The 19946-nt window shown below is 46.4% G+C and overlaps 1 protein-coding gene across 3 annotated transcripts; it reads left to right on the top strand.

Moving 5' to 3' along the window:
- On the top strand, positions 1 to 19926 carry ero1b (endoplasmic reticulum oxidoreductase 1 beta). 3 transcript variants are annotated; one of them, XM_064317241.1, is made up of 16 exons: positions 1 to 515; positions 2980 to 3099; positions 5646 to 5729; positions 5978 to 6019; positions 10218 to 10300; positions 10483 to 10556; positions 10923 to 11043; positions 11281 to 11327; positions 11611 to 11622; positions 11743 to 11769; positions 12558 to 12650; positions 12971 to 13217; positions 13578 to 13647; positions 14545 to 14631; positions 15235 to 15368; positions 16350 to 19926. In XM_064317241.1, exons 1-16 carry the CDS (start codon positions 345 to 347, stop codon positions 16408 to 16410), a joined length of 1473 nt encoding a protein of 490 aa, XP_064173311.1. In that variant the 5' UTR covers positions 1 to 344; the 3' UTR covers positions 16411 to 19926. The 3 variants fall into 3 exon arrangements, with proteins under 3 accessions (XP_064173311.1, XP_064173321.1, XP_064173330.1); XM_064317251.1 differs by lacking the exon at positions 1 to 515 and adding an exon at positions 1674 to 1981; XM_064317260.1 differs by lacking the exon at positions 1 to 515 and adding an exon at positions 1988 to 2574.
- The last annotated feature ends 20 nt before the right edge of the window (positions 19927 to 19946 follow it).

The raw sequence follows: 19946 nt of genomic DNA, 5'->3' as shown, positions 1-19946 counted from the left end.
TGCAACACTTCCCGTAATCCTTGGACAAATCGGGCCGCATGTAAACTGAATGTCGGCGACTCGGGTGTTCCGGTGCGGAACCTTTCGCGCTTGCCATTTGGATTGCTCGTACACAGACAGACGTTGCTCTTTGCCTTACAGATTCGTATGAAACCGTCTTTAATTTGTCAGGAATAGTTTAGTGACACTTTTCGGCTTGCGGATCGCCTGGATGTACCACGGAATCGTATAGGCTACTGGTCGTGGTTGTGCTCAGCTAGCCTGCGCCTGCATCTCTAAACGTATCACACCACTCGTTAGATTTTTGGTTTGTTTTCAAAGAAAGCATTTTCTTTGAATTCGTGATGATAAAGATCACGATACAGACCGGGGGACTGATAGTTTTACTGTGGGTGCTTGTCGGACACTTTGTTTTGGGTTGGTTCAACAACAACATCAATTCCAAGACGCCGCAAAGCCAACGTTCTGGCAGCGCCGCGGCCGCCGACAGCGAAGACCAAAGCTGTTTTTGTCACGTAAGTGCATCTTTGTGCCGCATCACCTCCTGTAAAATAACAGCTAATCGTTAGCTAATGATCAAATTGCAATGTTCATCGTTAGCCACTTAGAAAGGCTTTGATACCTGTGTTCTGGTATTTTCTACGGTCACTTTTGTTTGACGTCATCCAAATGCATAGAATTTAAATGGACTGTGCAAGACTCGCACGGAGCTGGCCAGGTAGTTTCAGTTTGAACTGCAGCTAACTTGAATGGATACATTGCTCTGCTAACTTTACGTATATTTATTATGACGCATTGACTTTTTAGAAAATATATATTTTGTTTATTCACCATTCAAGGTTCACTTGGTGAATTTACCCAGCATCCAGACAGTCGGTTTCCTGGCACACATTTGAAAGCTAGCTAACAACCCCAGTTTGAAAACAATTTAATAAATTATTCACATAAAAGTTATCTATTATGATGACATTCTAATCTGTGCAGTTTGGCACGTCTGTTGTTGCTAATCATGCTGTTCTTGGGAGTAAGTACACACACACACAAAGTAGATTTTATGTTCAAACTGACTACCATAGTTTGCAGTTTTGTTAATACGATGCGCCCTATTTCATTTATATGCGATGATGTAACATCAAGTAACAAGTCGAAACAATCAGAAATGTGTCCCTTTTGTTGTCATTGAGACTGATCTAGAATTTGACATCCATTAATAATTTCTTTAGTATATTGTATATTGGAGCCTAATGATCATAGTGGATCTCAATTTACCTTATTTTGAACTTATTTATTTAATATGTTTTTCCTCATCACCGCATTGGTGCACAGGGTGTAGTCATCAACAGTTCTGTTTCTAGAATCCTACTGTATAAAAAAAAACCATTTCTTTGGAAGAAATCGCCTGCAGTATATTTCTGTCTGAATTGCCTTGTTCTTGTGAAATGAGTTTCTTTAAGTCGATATAACGTAACCTCCATCTCAATACATTAGAACACCGTGGTCTCTTCGGATTGGATAGATCGTTCATAGAGAATGCTTGGGACTTGTAGTCCGTGGAAACGAATAAGACCGTTGGCGTCGTGTACGTTTTGGTTTAGGTAACGACTACAAGTCGAGAAGGGGGAGCTGGGCGGGGCTGAAGTGAAACTGACCGGTCTTTGTTTAGGGGCGGGTGTATGGGCGGAGCATGGGAAAGTAATGACAGCTCAACTCGCGCTGTTGCATCTTCCTACTTTTTTTTATCAAAGACGTGTAGTTATTTCAGTCGCAAGAAATGTTTCTAGTTACGCAGGAGTTTAGTTTGGGTCTGCATGGATGCAAACGTTATTAATTCTTCAAGTACGGATAGATCTCAAAGAAGTGAATTACTTTAAAAAACGAATAGAAAACAATAATGCGACTCGGCAGCTTGTCCGGTGCGCTTTTCAACCTGTTGACTGCATCTTTTCTCTCTTTCATCTTTTCGCGATGCTTCCAATCCGAGGTTAGAGCTAATCATTTCTTGTGTTTGTGGATGGACGCCCTACTAGCGCTCAAGTCAAGTAGCCAAGCAACAGCTTGTTCTGTGTTGAAACTTAAAAGGGGAACTTAGTAGTTTTGACGATAACGTCTCTCGAAATGTCTCTGTACCTTGCGTGTACGCTGCTAGCGCCATGTATCACCAAGCTTTTCCTCTTTGTATTTTTGCATGGGGGAGAAAATGTTGTTATGAGGGCACACTTGTTACCTGATACGTTCCCTAGATTGGACGAGGTCTAAATAATTAATACGTGTGGTTTCGAGCACTGCGCAGTTGCTTTTACATAGCATGCTTTTACAATGCAGTGAGAATTAGCGATGCCGGTAGTTATCAGGGGAGAGGTTGCACTGGGCCGAGGATTGTGGTTAGGTTGTTTTGTGGTGCTTCTATAACTGCAAAGACAGAAATGATTTCTTATGAAACAAAGCCACTGCTTTCTTATTGCTGGTTACAGGGTAACTGTACATCTCTTTAGTATTTTTGCTGACTGGGCAGTCACTACCTGGAGAAATTCCTTCCTTGATCTGTGGGTTAAATTATCGATGTGTTGACATATGGTAAGGTAATGTGACTGTGACTAACTGTCGTTTTGTCATGCTTCTATAACTGCAAAGATAGAATGGACAAATGACCACAACACTAACTTGGCCCACATTGGTTTTTGCATCATTATTGTATATTTTTCTCACTTTTTTTGTCTGTGCGTTTTTAAAAGTCAGGGCTGATTGGCCTCTTGGCTTCGCTAGGGCTTTTGCAGAAGAAAGTGTGATGTTGAACCGGGGTACTCTGATGGGATGAAACCCTGACCCCTGTCTTAACCTCGCATGCTGGGGCTCATTTGTAGCCGGGTACGGGTGTGATTTTCGGCAAAGGCAGGCTTCTCCTGGCCCCTGTTTTGGAAACGCTGTGCTGCTGAGACTGCGGTTTTAACCTCTCCGCTCCTGGCTGTGCTCTCTCCCCAGTTGACCGGCGTCTTGGACGACTGCTTCTGCGACATCGAGAGCATCGATGTCTTCAACAACTTCAAGATTTACCCGAGCATCCAGAAACTGCTGGAGAGAGACTACTTCAGATACTATAGGGTGAGTGTGCTCTGGGTGGGGGCCCTCAGGAGGAGCCATTTGAGCTGATTTATATGCTGCACACACACACACGCACATACACACACCCACACCACAACACGCACAAGCACACACGCAGGCACAGACACACACACACACACACACTCTCAAAAAAACACACTGCTGTCACCTCACACGGGGCCACACACACCCACACATTCAAAGATTAAGTGACAAGCTTTGGGCAAATATTCACTTGTTGTTTGGTTTTTGGATTTTTACCAGCCTGACAGTAAACACAATACAATTTGCAATCCCAGGTACAGATCTGTTCATCTCAAACAAATAAAAGGAAAAAGAAATCCCTTACCACATTCGATGCTACACATTCAGTCTCAGACAAAGAGGGTGGTCGGGGTGTGGGGAAATGTATGCAAATTCTCGTTCTCAAGGAGCTTTTTCTTTTCAGTTACAGAGCCTTGCAGAAGTATTCAGGTCCTTTGCAGATTTTCCTTTTATTACCTCAGGGTTTGGAGTCAGGACAGTTTTTTTTTTTTTTTGCGCTGTTTACCTGATTGACACTACCTACTGCAACCGGTCAGCAATAAGTAAATACTTGCAGGGTCTGCTGGTTTTTTGTTTTCATTTTGAAGTCAGTAATGCGTTCAGACCCATGATACCAGGTGATGTGAGTTAGCTATGTTGTCGGCTGCTTTAACTGAGCAATTAATTCCTGTGTAACAATAAAAACCAGCAAATCCTGAGGCTCTTCAGGGTTCTACTGTCAGTAATACAGGGTGTACAAGCAGGGCCTGTCTTTCATGATTTTGTGAAAACGTCTGCTCTTATTTATTTAAATAGCTCAATTATATCTTAATCTGACATTTGCATCAGTGCCAGCTGCAGCCGCCGAATGCAAGTTTATCTTAAAGATTGTACTGTGTTCAGTAAAACTGAGGTAACTGGTTGGAACAAAAACCAAGCACGCAGACCTGCCCTCCAGGATTGGAGTTGCGCACCCCTGCTGTAGTTGAAAACAGGGCTCAAGAGGCGACTGCCATTTTGAGCTGGAGCACAGGACATCGTCGGTTTGAACCAACATTTTACCTAGTACAAATGGACATGGAATCCCATTCCTGGAAGACTGTGTCTATGCCTGATTTTGGCTTCTGCCAGTTACCCGTGCTGAATTAGATAATTGCCTGTAATACGCAAATGCCGGTTCTCTCGTGGATTAGCTTCACACAGGGACACCAAAGCAGTTTTCTTGTTTATCAGTAAATGGAGCAATGTAAACAATTAAGAGTAGAAGTTTGCAGGAAATCCAGAAATGGACATTACTCTGTAGGAACAGGGTTCCATTGACTCTATTATACAGTAATATTCTGATGCCTGATTTTGTGGCTTCTGAGTGCCTTATTTTTGTGAGTGATCCAGGTCAGATTGACCATACAGTTTACAAAACAAAAAAAAAAAAAATTCAGTCAGTTTACATTTTGAACGTCCCAGCTTTGATTGGCAGCTGGTTCGTCCTATCCTAACCTCCCACGTTTGCGTCCAAGGTCGAAGCGCCGTGTGCCCGTTTTCCTTTCTGTCAATGTTCTACTGAGATTCAGAGATTGCACAGCCCCGGTTCAGATGTACCTTAGCAAGACGTAGCAGTCAAATGCCGTCTATTCTTGGTTTAATAAATGAGGTGCATTTCGACTGCCGCTTCCTCCTTCGTCCAACAGCGGGTACTCTCGTCCCTGCGTGCATGCGTAGTCACGTTACACCAGATTGTGTGGTCTGCCATTCTTCTTTTTGGACCAGTTAAAAGTTAATTCCTCTTTTTATTTGTATTTTTCTTCTCCGTCTCGCCGCACAACAATGAAAAAGTTAAGGGACTGTGGAGCGTCCAGGCTCTATTCCTGCCAGTTTGGACGAACGTGCGCAATCAAACCCCCGTCCACAGAGTTGGCGGGTCTCAGACACGTTTCCCAGAGTCCTCTAGAGGAGCGCCGTTCACTTCGGGTCGTGCTAAATGTCACGGCCCATAATCCCTTGCTGCATGCATTCCCAGCAAAAAAAAAAAGGAGCGGTCGTTTCTGCTAAGCCGGAGAGCACCAATCAGGGCCTGATACATGTGTATTTCTGCAGAAAGGGCTGGGGACTCATTTTGAGCTATTTTATTTGGACCAGGAGTGCTGTCGTCCCTCTGAATAGGGGGCCCCTGATGCTCCGGTCCCTGCGGGGTGTTTATTTGCTGTGGTAGCAGACCTGGCTGGAAGAGTCTGTAAAAGATGAGAACGTTTCCCCAGAGCCGTGGGGGAGCTGATCTTGTTTTTTACCGCTTGGCCTAACGCTTGAGCACCTCTCAAAGGGGCACACATAAGCACGCATACCCAGAACCTCCAGGCTGGGCTCAACAGCGGAGTATTTTGGATAAGGAGGATATTTTTTTAATGTAGGTTGGGGGTCATAACCTGCCGTGTGTGTTTCTGCCGGTCATGGAGTTTGACGGCCGGGTGTCAGGTGAGTAAAAGAAGAGAAGTGTGGGTTTTGACTCACTCCTTTCTCTTCTGCAGGTGAACCTGAAGAGACCCTGTCCCTTTTGGCCAGATGATGGCCAATGCGCCATCAAGGACTGCCAGGTGGAGCCCTGCCCAGAGGTCAGAGTTCACCGCCGTCTCCACCAATCACGCGTGTCCCCTTCTACACCCAGGTTTGGGTGGTGTTAACATTTGCTAGCGTAATGGATAGCTGAACTGAAGCAGTTGAGGTTAAATATTCATACCCAAACTTACCCGTACCCAAACTTTCTCTCTACGCCATCACCATCTTTTTCCTTGTTTTGTACTCATGAAAGTTAGTGTTCATCTGCTTGGTGATTTGCTCACCTGCCTCCTTCTCTTTACAGAGCAAAATCCCTGTGGGAATAAAAGCTGGCAACTATAATAAAGTAAGTTCTAATGATGCCTCCATACATGTTCTTACTGTCTGTGTCTGTCTGACTGTATATCTGTTTGTCTGTCTGTCTGAATCAGTGGTAACCGACTCTGTTTCTGGAGAATTACCATCCTATAGGTTTTGCACTGACCCTAACAAAAAACACACCTCATTCATTAGCAAAGTACCTTGTGCTATCTTGTTCCTCTGCTAATTAGTAGTCAGGTGTGCCAAATTAGGGCTGGAATGAAAAGCTACAGGATGGTAGATCTCCGGGAACAGGGTTGGGTATCACTGATCTAAATCTGTCCATCTATCCCTCACACATCCATTTTCATTTCATGTTTTTTTTCCTCCAAGATAAGCCAAAAGAAAGAATGTGGTGTATATTTAATCTTCGGAGTAGCTTCTTTCTAGAATTGGTGCGATGAATATTTATTTTGTCTTGAACAAATACACAGACTCGGATCTGTTCTCTCCAAACATTGTAACCATAAAATGCAGTGTTTGCTTAACCTTTTTCCCTACCGGAGAGTTGACCGTAAACCGCAGCGTGAGCTGAGGTGGTGTGTTATTTGCTGCAGAGTGGGGCTGTAGCATTATTTTGTGTGCGCGTGTGCGTCATTTCCCTGTGACGTTCAGAGACGTACCTCTCAGTCGCGCGAGTGTTGTTGAAACGGCTTGTCCTAAATTTGGTTTGTCTTCTGGATGATTAGGTAGGGTGTGCACCTCGTTTGGTGACGTGGTTCGTGCAGCATATGGTGGGCTGGGGGTTCTTTGCGATTAATCACGTCCTCTCTGCCTCTGAACTGCAACTGAACCTGGGCTTTCTTTTCTGTAATAAAAACACTGCAACTGATGCGACTGCTACTGTTACTACGACGACTTCAGCTAATAATAAAAATAATAATAATATGAGAATAGAATATAGAATTGTGAATACATCGCGTTCAAAGTGTTTTTTATAGCAAGAGGATTAATTCATAAGGTAAATAAATGCACAAATTAAAAATTATTTTCCTTAAAATTTAAATGGTGACTGAAGTTCTATAAGGAACAGCAGCCTGAAAAGAAGACTGCTCGGAAAGAGAGACAGGCTTTGTGAAAGTGAAAGAACTGTAAAGGAAGTCCCTGTCTGGAGCTGCATTTTCACAGGGTGAGGCCTCATTGTGAGTTTGTGGGGCCGTACTGTACTTCCTGAGTAGGCAGCTTAAATCATCGTTCGCGGGAGAGAGAGGCGTAAAGACAGGTTTATAATTTGTTTTGTCCTCAGGGGAGTGTATTTTTTTGGTGCTGTGAGCAGCCTACCTACAGCTGAATCCTCCCCAACCGTCTCTGTGTGAAAATAAGACTTAGAAACCACACTCCGTAGGAGCTGCTGTTTTAAAGATTGTTGCTGTAAGAAGTATTGATATTTAATATTTGTTATTCAAAAAACTCTTCTTCTGGCTGCTTTTCCCCCCCAAATATGATGCTGTAAACAATAGAAATTACTCTTGCGTATGTATCCCTTAGAAATTTTGAGGGGGGGGATTCTTCAATAAACATACCATAAGGAGAAAGAAGGGTTTCATTTAGAATATTGGTGAAAATGTATAGGCCTATTGGTTGTAAATTGATCAGTAATCTGTCAATCTGAATTCTATGGCGGTGATGGTGGTGGTTTGGGGGGGTGGGGGTGGAAACAGAGGAGGAGGCAGTGCCTGTTTGTTCAGCAGCATTTAGAGCTGTCCTGGACACGGTGTGTCTCAGTGCTGAGTCAGCAGCAGCTCGTACCCACCCCCCCCCCCCCCCATCCCCCGTGCGGTGGTTGCCAGGGGTTTGGGGAGAGGAGGGTGTGTTTGTCCCGAGGCAAGGCTGACGTGTTGGGACATCTGGACTGATTACACCCCCCCCCCCCCACACCAAGGTCACGTCCGCAGAACTTGGCCTCCCGCCACCAGATCTTACAGCATCAACACCTCACCAGGCCCCCCCCCCCTTTGCCAGCTTCCTTCTGTTCTACCAAACCGCTTTCCTTAAACGCGAGAGGAGCGTCCGTGTGCTGATACGTTTCATCTTCCTTAAGTATTTATTTCATTTCGAATGAGTGTGAATGAATCAGGGCAGACCCAACCGAAAATGTACCAGCAATTAACATCTGCAGATTCCTAGGTCTGGGCAGAGAGAGGACCACAGGTTCAACAAATCTAAATGCGAATCCACTGGCACAAGCCCTGAAAGCATGTACGTTTTTCTGGGTGGAATTTACTGTGGCTTGGGTGAACCTTTGAGTACCGCCCCACCAGACAAGGTACCTTGGTAAATATGCAAGGAATTTGTAAACCAGTTTTGTGAGGGTTTCTTGTGACTTGGCATTTGGTTGGTACCGTACTGTCAGAATACTGGACTCGCAGGAAGCGCGTAGTTGATTCTAGCTCCAATGGGACGCGCCGAAGCGTGCAGGAGAAGTACAGTTGGGGCATTTAAGAACAGCCGCCTGGCACTTCCTGGAGTTATTTGTCCACGCGGCGTTTCGGGGGTGTGTGGTAATTGAAAGCAGAGGGGCGAAAAGGTCAAAGGTGACGTACAGTATGTGTCGCCTTTTTCCAGAATCTTCTTCAAATGGCTGTGAGGAAGCAGAGAGGCAGGAGGGATTATTCTCTCTCTCTCTCTCACACACTCACTCACTCGATCTCTGTGACTTCATCTTTCTCACTTTCTTTTTAAGAAATAATTTATTTTACCTCCCTTTTTATGTTGGTGTTTTTGGGTTTTATTTTTTTTTTTTTGGGGTATCTTTCTTTTTCTTTGCGTTAAAAAGGAAGTTAAAAGTAAAGTCTCTTTCTCTGCCACGCCCACTTTTTATTTTTCTGAACTGAGATTAGATTGCACCGAGTTTGAGAATTCCAGCAGCTGGTCACATGAGGCATTTCAGGTGTGTGTGTGTGCGTGTGCAGGAGTTAGTGCGGTCTATATCTCTATATCTCAGGCTGTGTGGAATTCCCAAAATTCATCCGAATGTCTGTGGGGAGCTGGAGCGAATGGGACGCTCCCGTTTGATGAGGGGACTTTGGTCCCTGTGGGGGGGGGCTGGTGGATGTGAGCCCCCGCTCTGTTTGTTCTGTCCGTAAGCCGGGTCCTAATCCACGTGGAATCTCACACCTTCGCCCCCCCTTAGACCGTGTCCCAGCGGCAGAAACACGCCCCGCACATTTGGCCTACGTCCTGAGTGTGTGAGGACAAATTCTTTTACCGCCTGTCGCTCTTAAAACAAACTTGATCTGGCCCAGAGTGGAAAAGATGCCCCCCCCCCAGTGAGTCTGGTGCCTTCTTTTTTGTTCTTCTGGAAAGTTCTCCCTCCTCACTGTCGACCCTAGTCTTCCTTTCTGTGCGGGTTTTCGATCGGGCTCTGCAATGAAGCGTACTGTGATGAAAGAATTTGTTGAACGCTGCTTTATAAACACATTTGATTTCAGTTCGTCTGGATTGAGTGCTATAATAAAAACACAATTTGATGCCGCAGGTCTCGTTAGTTTCACTGAATTTTTTTTTTCACTGAAGTCCTCGTTTTTTGTGCCTGAACGTTTATTGTGCTGTGCTAAGGAATTCAGAAGCGAATTCTCTTCATCTGTAATTTGAATTTATTCGAAGACTAATGTAATAAGCATGCAACAGAGATTATTATGTAATACGGCAGTACAGAGAGAGGGAGAGGAGGGAGGGGGGGAGGGGAGGGGAGGGGAGGGGGGAATAGAACAATGTTCCTTGTCAATGAGCCTCTGTCTTTGGGATGTTCTGGAACATTCAGGGGCTGAAAGGTCACATGAGCTCAGCCCTGTAGGTTCCAGTCACTCATTAGGCATGCTGGGAATTGGTGTCTCTTGGGGGACTCCCGCTCTGAGGCCTACACACACCCCTCTCCCCCGTGTCTATGGTTGGCAGGGAAGAGACAGAGTCACACTGCCCTGGGTGAAAGGCATTATTAATGGGTCCTTAATGGCAAACTCTGTGGACATAATGTCCTGGCTACACAGGGGTAATCTGTAGGGCACACAATCAAAATGGCTCTTCGCTTTCTTTTTGTTTTGTTCTGCATCCATGAACGTGTCACTTTTGCCACTCTGTATGAATTGAAGCAAAACAGTCAGTGGTTTTGATGCTAACTTTACTCTGAGTCCTAACTTCTGTCCCAATGTCTCCTTGTCTTGCCCTCCACCGTGTCGCCACAGTATTCCCAGGCGGCCAACTCCGTGTCGGAGCTGGAGGAGTGTGAACAGGTCCACGAGCTGGGAGCCATCAACAACACGCTGAGGTGAGTCCCCCCGCTCGTCTCCATGGAGACGGACGGAGTGGTACCGGCACACGCCCCTTAAACCGGAGCCTTAACCTCGCACTAAGGCCACGTCCAAACCGAGTGCAGCCGCGGCGGCTAATCGGTTAGCGAGTGTGGCGGTGACGCTCCTCGCTGTGTTAAAATGTCTCTTTCTGCCGCAGTAACCAGAGCAAGCAGGCCTTCGCCGACTGGGCCCGGCACGACGACGCTCAGGACCACTTCTGCGAGCTGGACGGTACGTTTCCCCACCTGCCTCCTCTTACCAGTTTGTTTATGAATATACGTTTGTACATTTATTTTCTTCTCTTCTGAGTAAAAGTCAGAGAGGTTGGTTGTTGGTTGTGCCTGTCAGCCTTGTAAGATGACGCGCAGTTGGCTGTAGCATTTGCCATTAGGGCGTTGGTGCACTGGGATAACTTGTTCTCATGATTTTACACTCCAAAATGGCGTCAAGACTTTCACCTCATTAGAAGCACCTCATCACATAGACAGTGTGCACGGGGCCCCTTCGAGAGTATGTTGCCCTGGTGGATTTCTCCATTTCGTCCCACTGTGTAACAGCGCCTCCCTCCCCTGCCACCCCCCACCCCACCCCCCCCAGACGAAACGTCTCCAGACTCCGAGTACGTGGACCTGCTGCTGAACCCGGAGCGCTACACCGGGTACAAGGGCCCGTCCGCCTGGAGGGTGTGGAACAGCATCTACGAGGAGAACTGCTTCAAGTGAGCCCAAGCCCGCGTCACTGAGTGCACTTTAGACAGTGCTAACGCTCTATCTCTCTCTCTCTCTCTCTCACACACACACACACACCCTCTCACCATGCACACTTGCACAGGCATACACATTCACAGACAGCACACACACACACACAGGCACAAACACACACACACACACACACACACACACACATACACACGTCCTTGCAAGGCACCTGACTGTGTTTGTGCCCTTTCACGCAGGCCCAGGTCAGTGTATCGACCCTTGAACCCCCTGGCACCCAGCAGAGGTGAGAGTCCCTACAAAGTATTTGTGTTGTTTGTGTCTGTATCTGTGTCTGTATTTGTGTGTGTGTGTGTGTGTGTGCATGTCCGAATCCTCTCTAATGTTCTGGGCCCAGCTCAAACTCAAACACACCACTCCCTAAAGCCACATTTGCATGCAATGTAAGGTTGTATGTAATCTCGCCATGGAGATTATTTCATTGTTTATTATGCAGTAGCTTAGTCACATTCAGAGTCCCTGAACTGAATGTGAATTGCTAATGTAATCTTCTTCTTTCTCTCTTACAGGAGATGATGATGGTGAGTTGTGCTAACCTGCTTTGAATAGTCATTATGAAAGTTATGCATATCAAACAATATTATTTCCAGTTAGAGTGATTAGAGGGCATTTTTTAATTAACATGTTTTTGTCACACACAGGTGAAGGCTTTTACAACTGGCTGGAAGGTAATTTACTATTCTGCAATTTCAAAACTGTGCACACAGAAACCTCAAGAATTACAGTCCTATATCTCTTTTTGAATGGCACCATAAAGCTTTGCAAAGTCACTGGTCTACAGATCGTGGCACATTGATATTGACCGTATCGTCTTTCTTTCATCTCAATTGCTGCTGTCTCTCCAGCCCTTCAAGCGTTATCTAGTGCTGGAGTCCTCATTTGATTGGTTACAAAGGGCCCATAGATTTCCCATGTGCACTTGAGTCACCGTACTGGGTCTCCATTGTGTACCTGCTGATATGTAGCTAGGGTTACCTGCACAAGAGCCATTCAAAGCTTCCCCTCCAAAGCCTCTCACACAAACACAATGGCGCAGACACACAATCACAAACATAAACACTCATTCACACACACTCACGTGCACACGTACACACAAACACAAGGTCTCACACAAACACTATATCTCATGCTCACTCACACACACACACACACACACAAACTCACACACTAACTCGCTCACTCACTCAGTCTCAGTCCCAGACACACCCTCCCTCTCACAGTCAGAAGGGAAGAGCATCCATCACCCCTGTATCTGTTCTGCTGAAAGGCAGCCCCCCTGACCCAGCCGGGACTCGCAAACACACAAAGCCCCACAGATCCTCCTCTTCTGCACCTTCACAATCACACTCATCACCCACCCTCTCTCAGGGAGGGTCACATTACTCGCAGAGGAATAGCTGTGGTGAGGCTGTGTCCAACCTGGCGCCCCGCTTTCTCCCTCCCTCCCCCCCCCCAGGGCTCTGTCTGGAGAAGAGGGTGTTCTACAGACTGATCTCCGGCCTGCACAGCAGCATCAACATCCACCTGTGTGCAGCGTACCTGCTGGACGGTAAGAGACTCACCTGTTGACCCCTGACCTCTGACCTATGACCCCTGTAATTGCTATTCGGCCACTTTTCCGCGTCTCCTGCTTTTACGTTCAAATTGGCAGTTTGATTTGTAGCCTTCACCTTGGATCTGCCTCGGCTGAGTTGATGTGATTGGTTACATCCCTAAAAAAAGTGGGCGGGGTTTATGGCTCTGAGCTGGACCACTTTAGCCATTTTTTTTAGCTCAGAATGAGAGACTGGTACCCTGGTTCCCGCCTGTTCACCGTGCCCTGTCGTATCATTGCTGAATGACCCCTGACCCCCGACCTTTCACCCACAGAGGGCTGGGGTCGCGCGGTGTGGGGCCCGAACGTGCGGGAGTTCCGCACCCGCTTCGACCCGGCCGAGACCAAGGGGGAGGGCACGCGGCGGCTGAAGAACCTGTACTTCCTGTACCTGATCGAGCTGCGGGCGCTGTCCAAGGTGGCGCCCTACTTCGAGCGCACCATCGTCAACCTGTACACCGGCAGGGCCCAGGAGGATGCTGCCACCAAGGAGCTGCTGCTCCGCATCTTCAACGCCGCCAAGTGAGTCCAGCGCTTTTAAAAAAAACGTGTTTTAGATCTTTTATTGTTTTTGAACTTTTGTTTCCTGTTTTTCATAAATGTCTGTCATTTGCACTTGGTGTTGTGCTATCAAAGCTACAACAGCTGTAGCTGCTGGAGGGTTAGTGCAGGGATCTCAGACTCCACTCCTGAAGGGGGCGCTGTGTCTGTGGGGTTAACTCCAGTCCTGGGGGGAGGGGGAACACTTAAGGGTCTACTGCTGAAGCGCTGTTGCGCTCCAGGTCTGGAGTCTGATGCCTCAAGGCTTGGGTGCTCCTGCTGGAACTCAGTGTGAACCCTTCGGTGTTAAAAGTTGTTATCTGGACCTGTCTTCTTCCCTAGGGCCTTCCCAATGCACTTTGACGAGAAGTCCATGTTCGCCGGACAGAAGATAGAGGCCAAGACATTAAAGGTAGCCCATCTGCTTCTCAGTCTGAACAGTGGACGTCAGCGATTGAGGTTTCCCTCCCTCTGATTGGATCCTTATTCCAGCCAATGGGCTCTTTCTAAGGCTCTTGTCTAACTTTCTGTCCTCTGTGGTTGTGACGGTCTATTAAATTTGGGACTGTTTATAGCCCCCTTTCAGCGTTTATCTACGGCTGTAGCTGGCTGCTGTTTGACTGATGCTGCTTCACTCATGGATTAGAAAACAATAAAACATTTCACATGGGGGAAACGACATCAGTCCTCTGAGCCGAAAATTTAGCTAAAGTTACAGGTCATGTAAGTTGGGTCCGATTAAATAATCAAGAGCGGGAGTTGGCTGGAATTCCCGAAATGGATCAGGCTCTTCAAAGATCAGGGTTCCCCATCCCTTCTCAATGGCTGTGTCATGATCTGAGCATGTTGTGAATTTGACTCTGCTTGCACACTGCTCAGTTCTACAGTTAGACAGGAAGTACTGTTTTTAAGAACTCCCAATTTAGCATGAATTTTAACTTCTGTATCTGATGCAGTATGTAGATGTTTTAGAGTTTGCTATGGTGCTAAAAGGAAGGCTCAGAAATCAAATTACCAAAAGTCCATTTTTAGAGATGTTATTTCTTGGATGGTACACTTTGAGGAATAACTTAATATTTAAACTTATAGTAAGTTACCCAAAAAAGATCTCTTTGGTTTACTATGTGATCACAAAGACAGAAGTTTGAAATCGAGGAAGTTTAAGCGCAGTTTTGTGTTTCCGTTCTGTTGGCTGCCTGATTTTGAGCTAGCAGTTCCTGGAGGCCTTAGCTGAACGTCCTCTTACACTGCTGCGATGCTAACCTGTCATTGTCTTCCTGAACGTGCCCTTTGCGGTTGCCGTGAGTAGGAGGAGTTCAGGCTGCACTTCAAAAACATCTCGCGCATCATGGACTGTGTGGGCTGCAGCAAGTGCCGCCTGTGGGGGAAACTGCAGGTACACGTCTCTCTCCGTCTCTCTCTCTCTCTCTCTCTCTCCGTGTCTCTCTCAGTCTCTCTCCGTCTCTCTCCGTCTCTGTCTGTCTCTCTCCATCTCTGTCTGTCTCTCTCCGTCTCTGTCTGTCTCTCTCAGTCTCTCTCCGTCTCTCTCCGTCTCTGTCTGTCTCTCTCCGTCTCTCTCCGTCTCTGTCTGTCTCTCTCTCTCTCTGTCTCTCTCTCCATCTCTCTCCATCTCTGTCTGTTCTCTCCGTCTCTCCCCGTCTCTGTCTGTCTCTCTCCATCTCTGTCTGTCTCTCTCCGTCTCTGTCTGTCTCTCTCCGTCTCTCTCTCTCCAGCTCTCTCTCTGTCTCTCTCTCCTGCTCTCTCTCCGTCGCTCTCCTTGTCTATCTGTCACTCTCTGTCTCTCAAACCGTGTCAGGGCTGGTGCGCTCTTGAAGGTTTGGGTGTTGGGCACCTGCACTGTCATGACTCACCTAGTCCCGCAGGATTAACCTCAGGTCTGTGTATGAGAGCAAGGTGTCTTACCCTCTGTCTGTAAACACACTGATTTTCACACATCTCCACCCCCCCTCCTCCACCCCCCCCCCCCCTCCTCCCAAAGACTCAAGGCCTGGGCACCGCTCTCAAGATCTTATTTTCGGAGAAGGAGATAAAGAACCTTCCGGAGAACAGCCCGTCCAAAGGTTTCCAGCTGACGCGGCAGGAGATCGTGGCGCTCCTCAACGCTTTCGGGAGGTGAGCCCCGCCCCGCGCCCCGACGGCTCCCCCGCACCTGCCGGTTGTTCAGGAAGTAGATACCCAGCGGCGTAAATGGAGTATGTGCGTAAGACGAGCGCAAGGGATTCTCCATAAGAGAGTCTACTGAAGACCTGAAGGCACACTGAATGGAGGCTTTTCTTCTTGTGTCATCTAATGAGACAGACGGGGAATCTCTCCCTCGCTGATGAGCAATACAGTCCCCCCCCCACCCCACCACCCCACAGAGCACCACCTTCTTTGACAGTTCTCTGTCCTTGTCCCTGCTGGGATTTTGTAGCCTTAAAAGGGGGTGAAAGAAACTGTGGTCCCATTGTGCTCTGAGGGACAGTTCACTCTTACATGGGTTTTGGCTCTTGTCAAAAAAAGCTGTTGCAGGACACAGAGTGTCCTGAAGGTGGAGCTGTTGACACAGAGATGTGGGTAGAAATTTGAAACTCTAATATTCACTTCACACAGTCCTAGAAAATCCTTGAAAAGCCATTAAAATTTAGGAGATCTGGAAAGCCATAGAAAAGTTATGGAAAACTGTCAAATGTCTCGCTGTCCTTGAAAAGTCAGAGAAGATTTAAAATGAAATTAAATAAGCCGCTGCAAGTCATCCATCTTTCTGGCTAACTCGAGTCCCCTTCCTGTGAGGTCATTGTGGTGATAACGCTAAGAAGTTTCTCACCTGTTGTTTTTTGTGCTAATTCCACTCCCAAAGTCATTGGACACTTCACACACAAAATGTTCTTTAAGGTTAGGCCTCAAAGTGAATGTTCCTCTCACAAACGTAGCCCAAACGTAGTAACCTTCACTGTTACCCCAAACATCAATATGGGAAAGTCATAGTTATCCTGAAAAATGTCATCATAGAATAGTATTAAATTTAAATGGGGGGTGTGGTATGTTGTCATGGTGACTGAGGTGTTGTACAGGCTTATTGTGTTTTATTAACCAATGATGTTTGTTTCACAGGCTCTCCACTAGCATTAAGGAGGTGCACAATTTCAGAACTCTGCTGAACGATGGCAGGTAACGAACACCCCCGGCCAGTAGGGGGCAGCAGCGACCCGGAGGACTCTGCGATAGTCTTATCCTGCCCGAGAATAAGGCCGCTGTTTCAGGGACTACAGGATCAAGGCCCAGAAGAAGAGAAAAATAACAAACATAAAAGAAAAAAAATTAAGTGAAACAGACTCGGATGAAATCTCCTCCTTGCCCGTTCCATGTCCAGCTGCCCAACGATTCCACCAATCAGACGGCCTAGACTGCTACGTAGACCCACATAAGGATTCTTCTTTAACTCCTGAACCGTCTTGGCTCGGGACGCTGTTGGGACTGTTTGGGCCCTCGCCCCCCCTAACCGTGCGCACCCCCGCCCCATTCGAGGGGTGCAGTACAGAGTGGGAGAGGCACCGCTTCATTTTGGCACTCTGCATCTCCCTCTTTAGGAAACTGGTTGTGATCTGATGCTTATCTGTTTCCCCAAACCGGCTTATGTCTGTATGACTGTCTCTCTGTGCACACGTTTGCGTCTTTGTGAACGAGTGTGACACGAGTGTGTGTGCCTGTGTGTGTGTGTGTGTGTGTATGCCTGCGCGCGCGTGTATGTGTGAGTGTGTGTGTTTGAATTTGCGTTTTGCAGAATTGCATGTATTAACTTGGGCTGGGCTTAGGCTGGTCTTCTGAAAGTAAAAGAAACCTCTTGCCAACTTTCTGCATCCCAGATATTTACAATTTTATTTTTGTGTGGTCTTGCTGTACGGGGGGGTCAGTCTAATTTGAACTGTCTCCCTGTCAGTGATATTAGCACATGGATAATGGTGTGTAATTTCACACATGCATCGATGGGAGAAAAGCTGAGAGATAAACAGCACTGGGAGAGTGGCTTAGGGACATGTAGATCGCAGGTCTACAACGTTCCTTTCCTTGCATTATAGTATTTTGCACCTGTATTTATTCTGACAAAATGTTGGTGAATTTATTTTCGTTTTTTTACAGCGTGGGACCAGAGCGTGTGAAGCAGAGAAAGAATGTACCCTCCCCTTGAAACGTGGCGATTATAACGAGCGTAGACGATCTCTCATTTTTCCAAACGGTCAACGCGACTTAGGGTGATTCATTATCATGGGAATATGGGTGCTTTTCTCACAGGAGTCCATTTTGTCTTCAGAAATACGCTTTGTGTGGCTGTGTAGGGGAATTTACGCTGTACAGAAATGTACAGGATTTGTTTTTTTTGAATTGCAGGGAGAAATAGGAATTTTGAATTGCAGCTCAGAACTGTTGGGGGTTGTCACGACCGAATCATGACTGTAGGACTTTCTGCCAAACCTTTCTTGCAGTGGCCGTGTCCTGAATTTCAATTGGAATATACTGGAAATATATTGGAACTATCAAGTAAATATGCCGTCAAGGTATTGCAACACTTCACAATATATGAGCACATTTGTAAACTATTGCCACCTTCAGAGATTGCAATATATTAAAATTCTGTGAAATGTATTGCTATGCTTTCAACAAGTCTACGACTTTTTCAGCATATACTGTATATTTTGTTTTCATGAGGGTAACATTGGCGGTTAAAGGTCTGTTGGGAGCGGGTGTGTGTGTCCGTGTTCGAGCGGGTGTGTGTGTCCGTGTTCGGAGAACCGTCCATCGCCGATGCTGCTTCAGTGTCGGCCATGTTGCTAACGAGCAGTGTAGCGTGCGCTCGTCGTCGTAACGACGGGAACAGCCCCCGCCACGAAGACGTGCGAAGCTTAACATCCGCACGTCGAGCACACCGCTAAACCAGCCAAAGCAGAAGTTATCGCGCGTGCTCCTACAGCAGATTTTTTTGTCTTTTTAATTTTATTTTTTTATTTAATTTTTGACAAAGCTTGGCATTTTTAGAAATCTGTGACAGAATTCATCATTTGCACCTGCAGCACAGAACCTGAGGCCGCGTTTAACGCGAAAAGGATGCACGCGACAGTGTATCAGTCTGATGCCAAAGAAAGAAACGCAGGAGTATATTTTCTTTTGCCAGAATACAGTGTGAGCCCCCCCCCCCCCCCTTTAGCTCCTGTGTGGCACAAAATCAACTTTGACGTGACCTCCTGAGGTAATAGTTTTAATTCTCTTGTTTTGGATTTTTTTTTTTGTCACATGACCAGCCGGCGTTTAGCTGTAGCAATACTTGAAGCTCCAAGCGGTGCTGTGGCGCGGTCTGACGTTAGCGGTAAACGCGTCTGCGCTGGTCAGAAGCCGACCTTTCGGTGACGTGTATCCTGTGGGGTCTCCTGTGGGTCATTTTAACCCCTTCATTTCTGAGCCTTTCTGCTCTTGGGGTAATACTGTTCCCTGCTGCAGGGCTAATGCTACACCCTGCTCTTGGGTTAATACTGTTCCCTGCCCCAGGGCTAATGCTACACCCTGCTCTTGGGTTAATACTGTTCCCTGCCCCAGGGCTAATGCTACACCCTGCTCTTGGGTTAATACTGTTCCCTGCCCCAGGGCTAATGCTACACCCTGCTCTTGGGTTAATACTGTTCCCTGCTACATGACTAATGGTACACCCTGCCCCAGGGCTAATGCTACACCCTTACCTTGGTTCTCCTCCATTTCAGCCTGTAAACACAGGCACCTAGACCAGTTCACTGAAAAATCAAAAACCTGGAAATGTTTGGCAAGGACGAGCAGTGCCCGACAGGCATTTGTACGTGATGTTGGCCTGTCCAGCCAGGCATGTGACCATAGGTTTTTTTGGGTTTTTTTTTTTCCAAAGTATGCCTCCCCCAACTTTCTTTGAAAAATTTTTCAGTGCGTGGATACTAGACTTGGCATTGGATCCATCTAGATTTGGACAACTCTGTAAATTTAATTTCAGTTCATTTCAAGAACTGAAAAACGGACCGTAAAGTTTTGCATGGATTTTTTTCAAGTGACAAATTCTAATTTCAGTTGGTTTCAGTGAATTGACCAACCTCGGATGTAATTGACCCCTAACTGGGGTGCACATTTTCACGCAGATACGCATTTGCGAGCACGTGCGGTGTACACGCGTGTTTCCACGTGTTGAATAATTGCGCGTTGTTGCCTCTTAAAATGATACGCCGTTTGCTTTAGCAGAAATTGAGGGAAAGGGGCGGAGCCAAAAATGTGTAGGGGGAGGGGTTTAGAAGCAGCCCTTTGGTTGGCCTTCTCTTGCCTTGGTGTGAGCTGCATGACTTTCAAAAGCACCAGAACTTTCCGTGCAATCCACTGTCTGCCTTAATATTTCATAAATGATGGAAAAGGAAAAAAATTAAAAGTTTAAAAAAATAAATTAAAATTCTGAAGCTTGCACTCATTGACTAAACTGATCGCCTCCAGTAGTCTGCTTTATGGTGTTTGACTATCTGCCTTTTGACATATTCTGCAAACTGACAAGATCTTGTACCATTTGTTAAAGAAGGAAATTCAGATTTTTTTTTCTTTCTCAAAATACCTATAGTTGCACCTATATTGTTGTGTACTTGAGTATATTTATTTGAAAGGAGGAATAAAACATTTCTGTTTATCATTTGCAGTTCAGTGTGCCACTTGTGA

The sequence above is a fragment of the Anguilla rostrata genome, chromosome 2 (assembly GCF_018555375.3).
Source record: "Anguilla rostrata isolate EN2019 chromosome 2, ASM1855537v3, whole genome shotgun sequence".
NCBI classification, from domain to species: Eukaryota; Metazoa; Chordata; class Actinopteri; order Anguilliformes; family Anguillidae; genus Anguilla; species Anguilla rostrata.
Note: the sequence above shows the minus strand (reverse complement) of the source record. Positions and strands in the feature narration are given on the sequence as shown.

Excerpts from the sequence above, each read along its gene's own strand:
- ero1b (XM_064317241.1), top strand. The coding sequence starts at position 345 with ATGATAAAGATCACGATACAGACCGGGGGACTGATAGTTTTACTGTGG. Across the intron at positions 5,730-5,977 it reads AGGTGGAGCCCTGCCCAGAG|AGCAAAATCCCTGTGGGAAT; the intron begins GTCAGAGTTCAC and ends TTCTCTTTACAG. Across the intron at positions 15,369-16,349 it reads CTCCTCAACGCTTTCGGGAG|GCTCTCCACTAGCATTAAGG; the intron begins GTGAGCCCCGCC and ends TTTGTTTCACAG.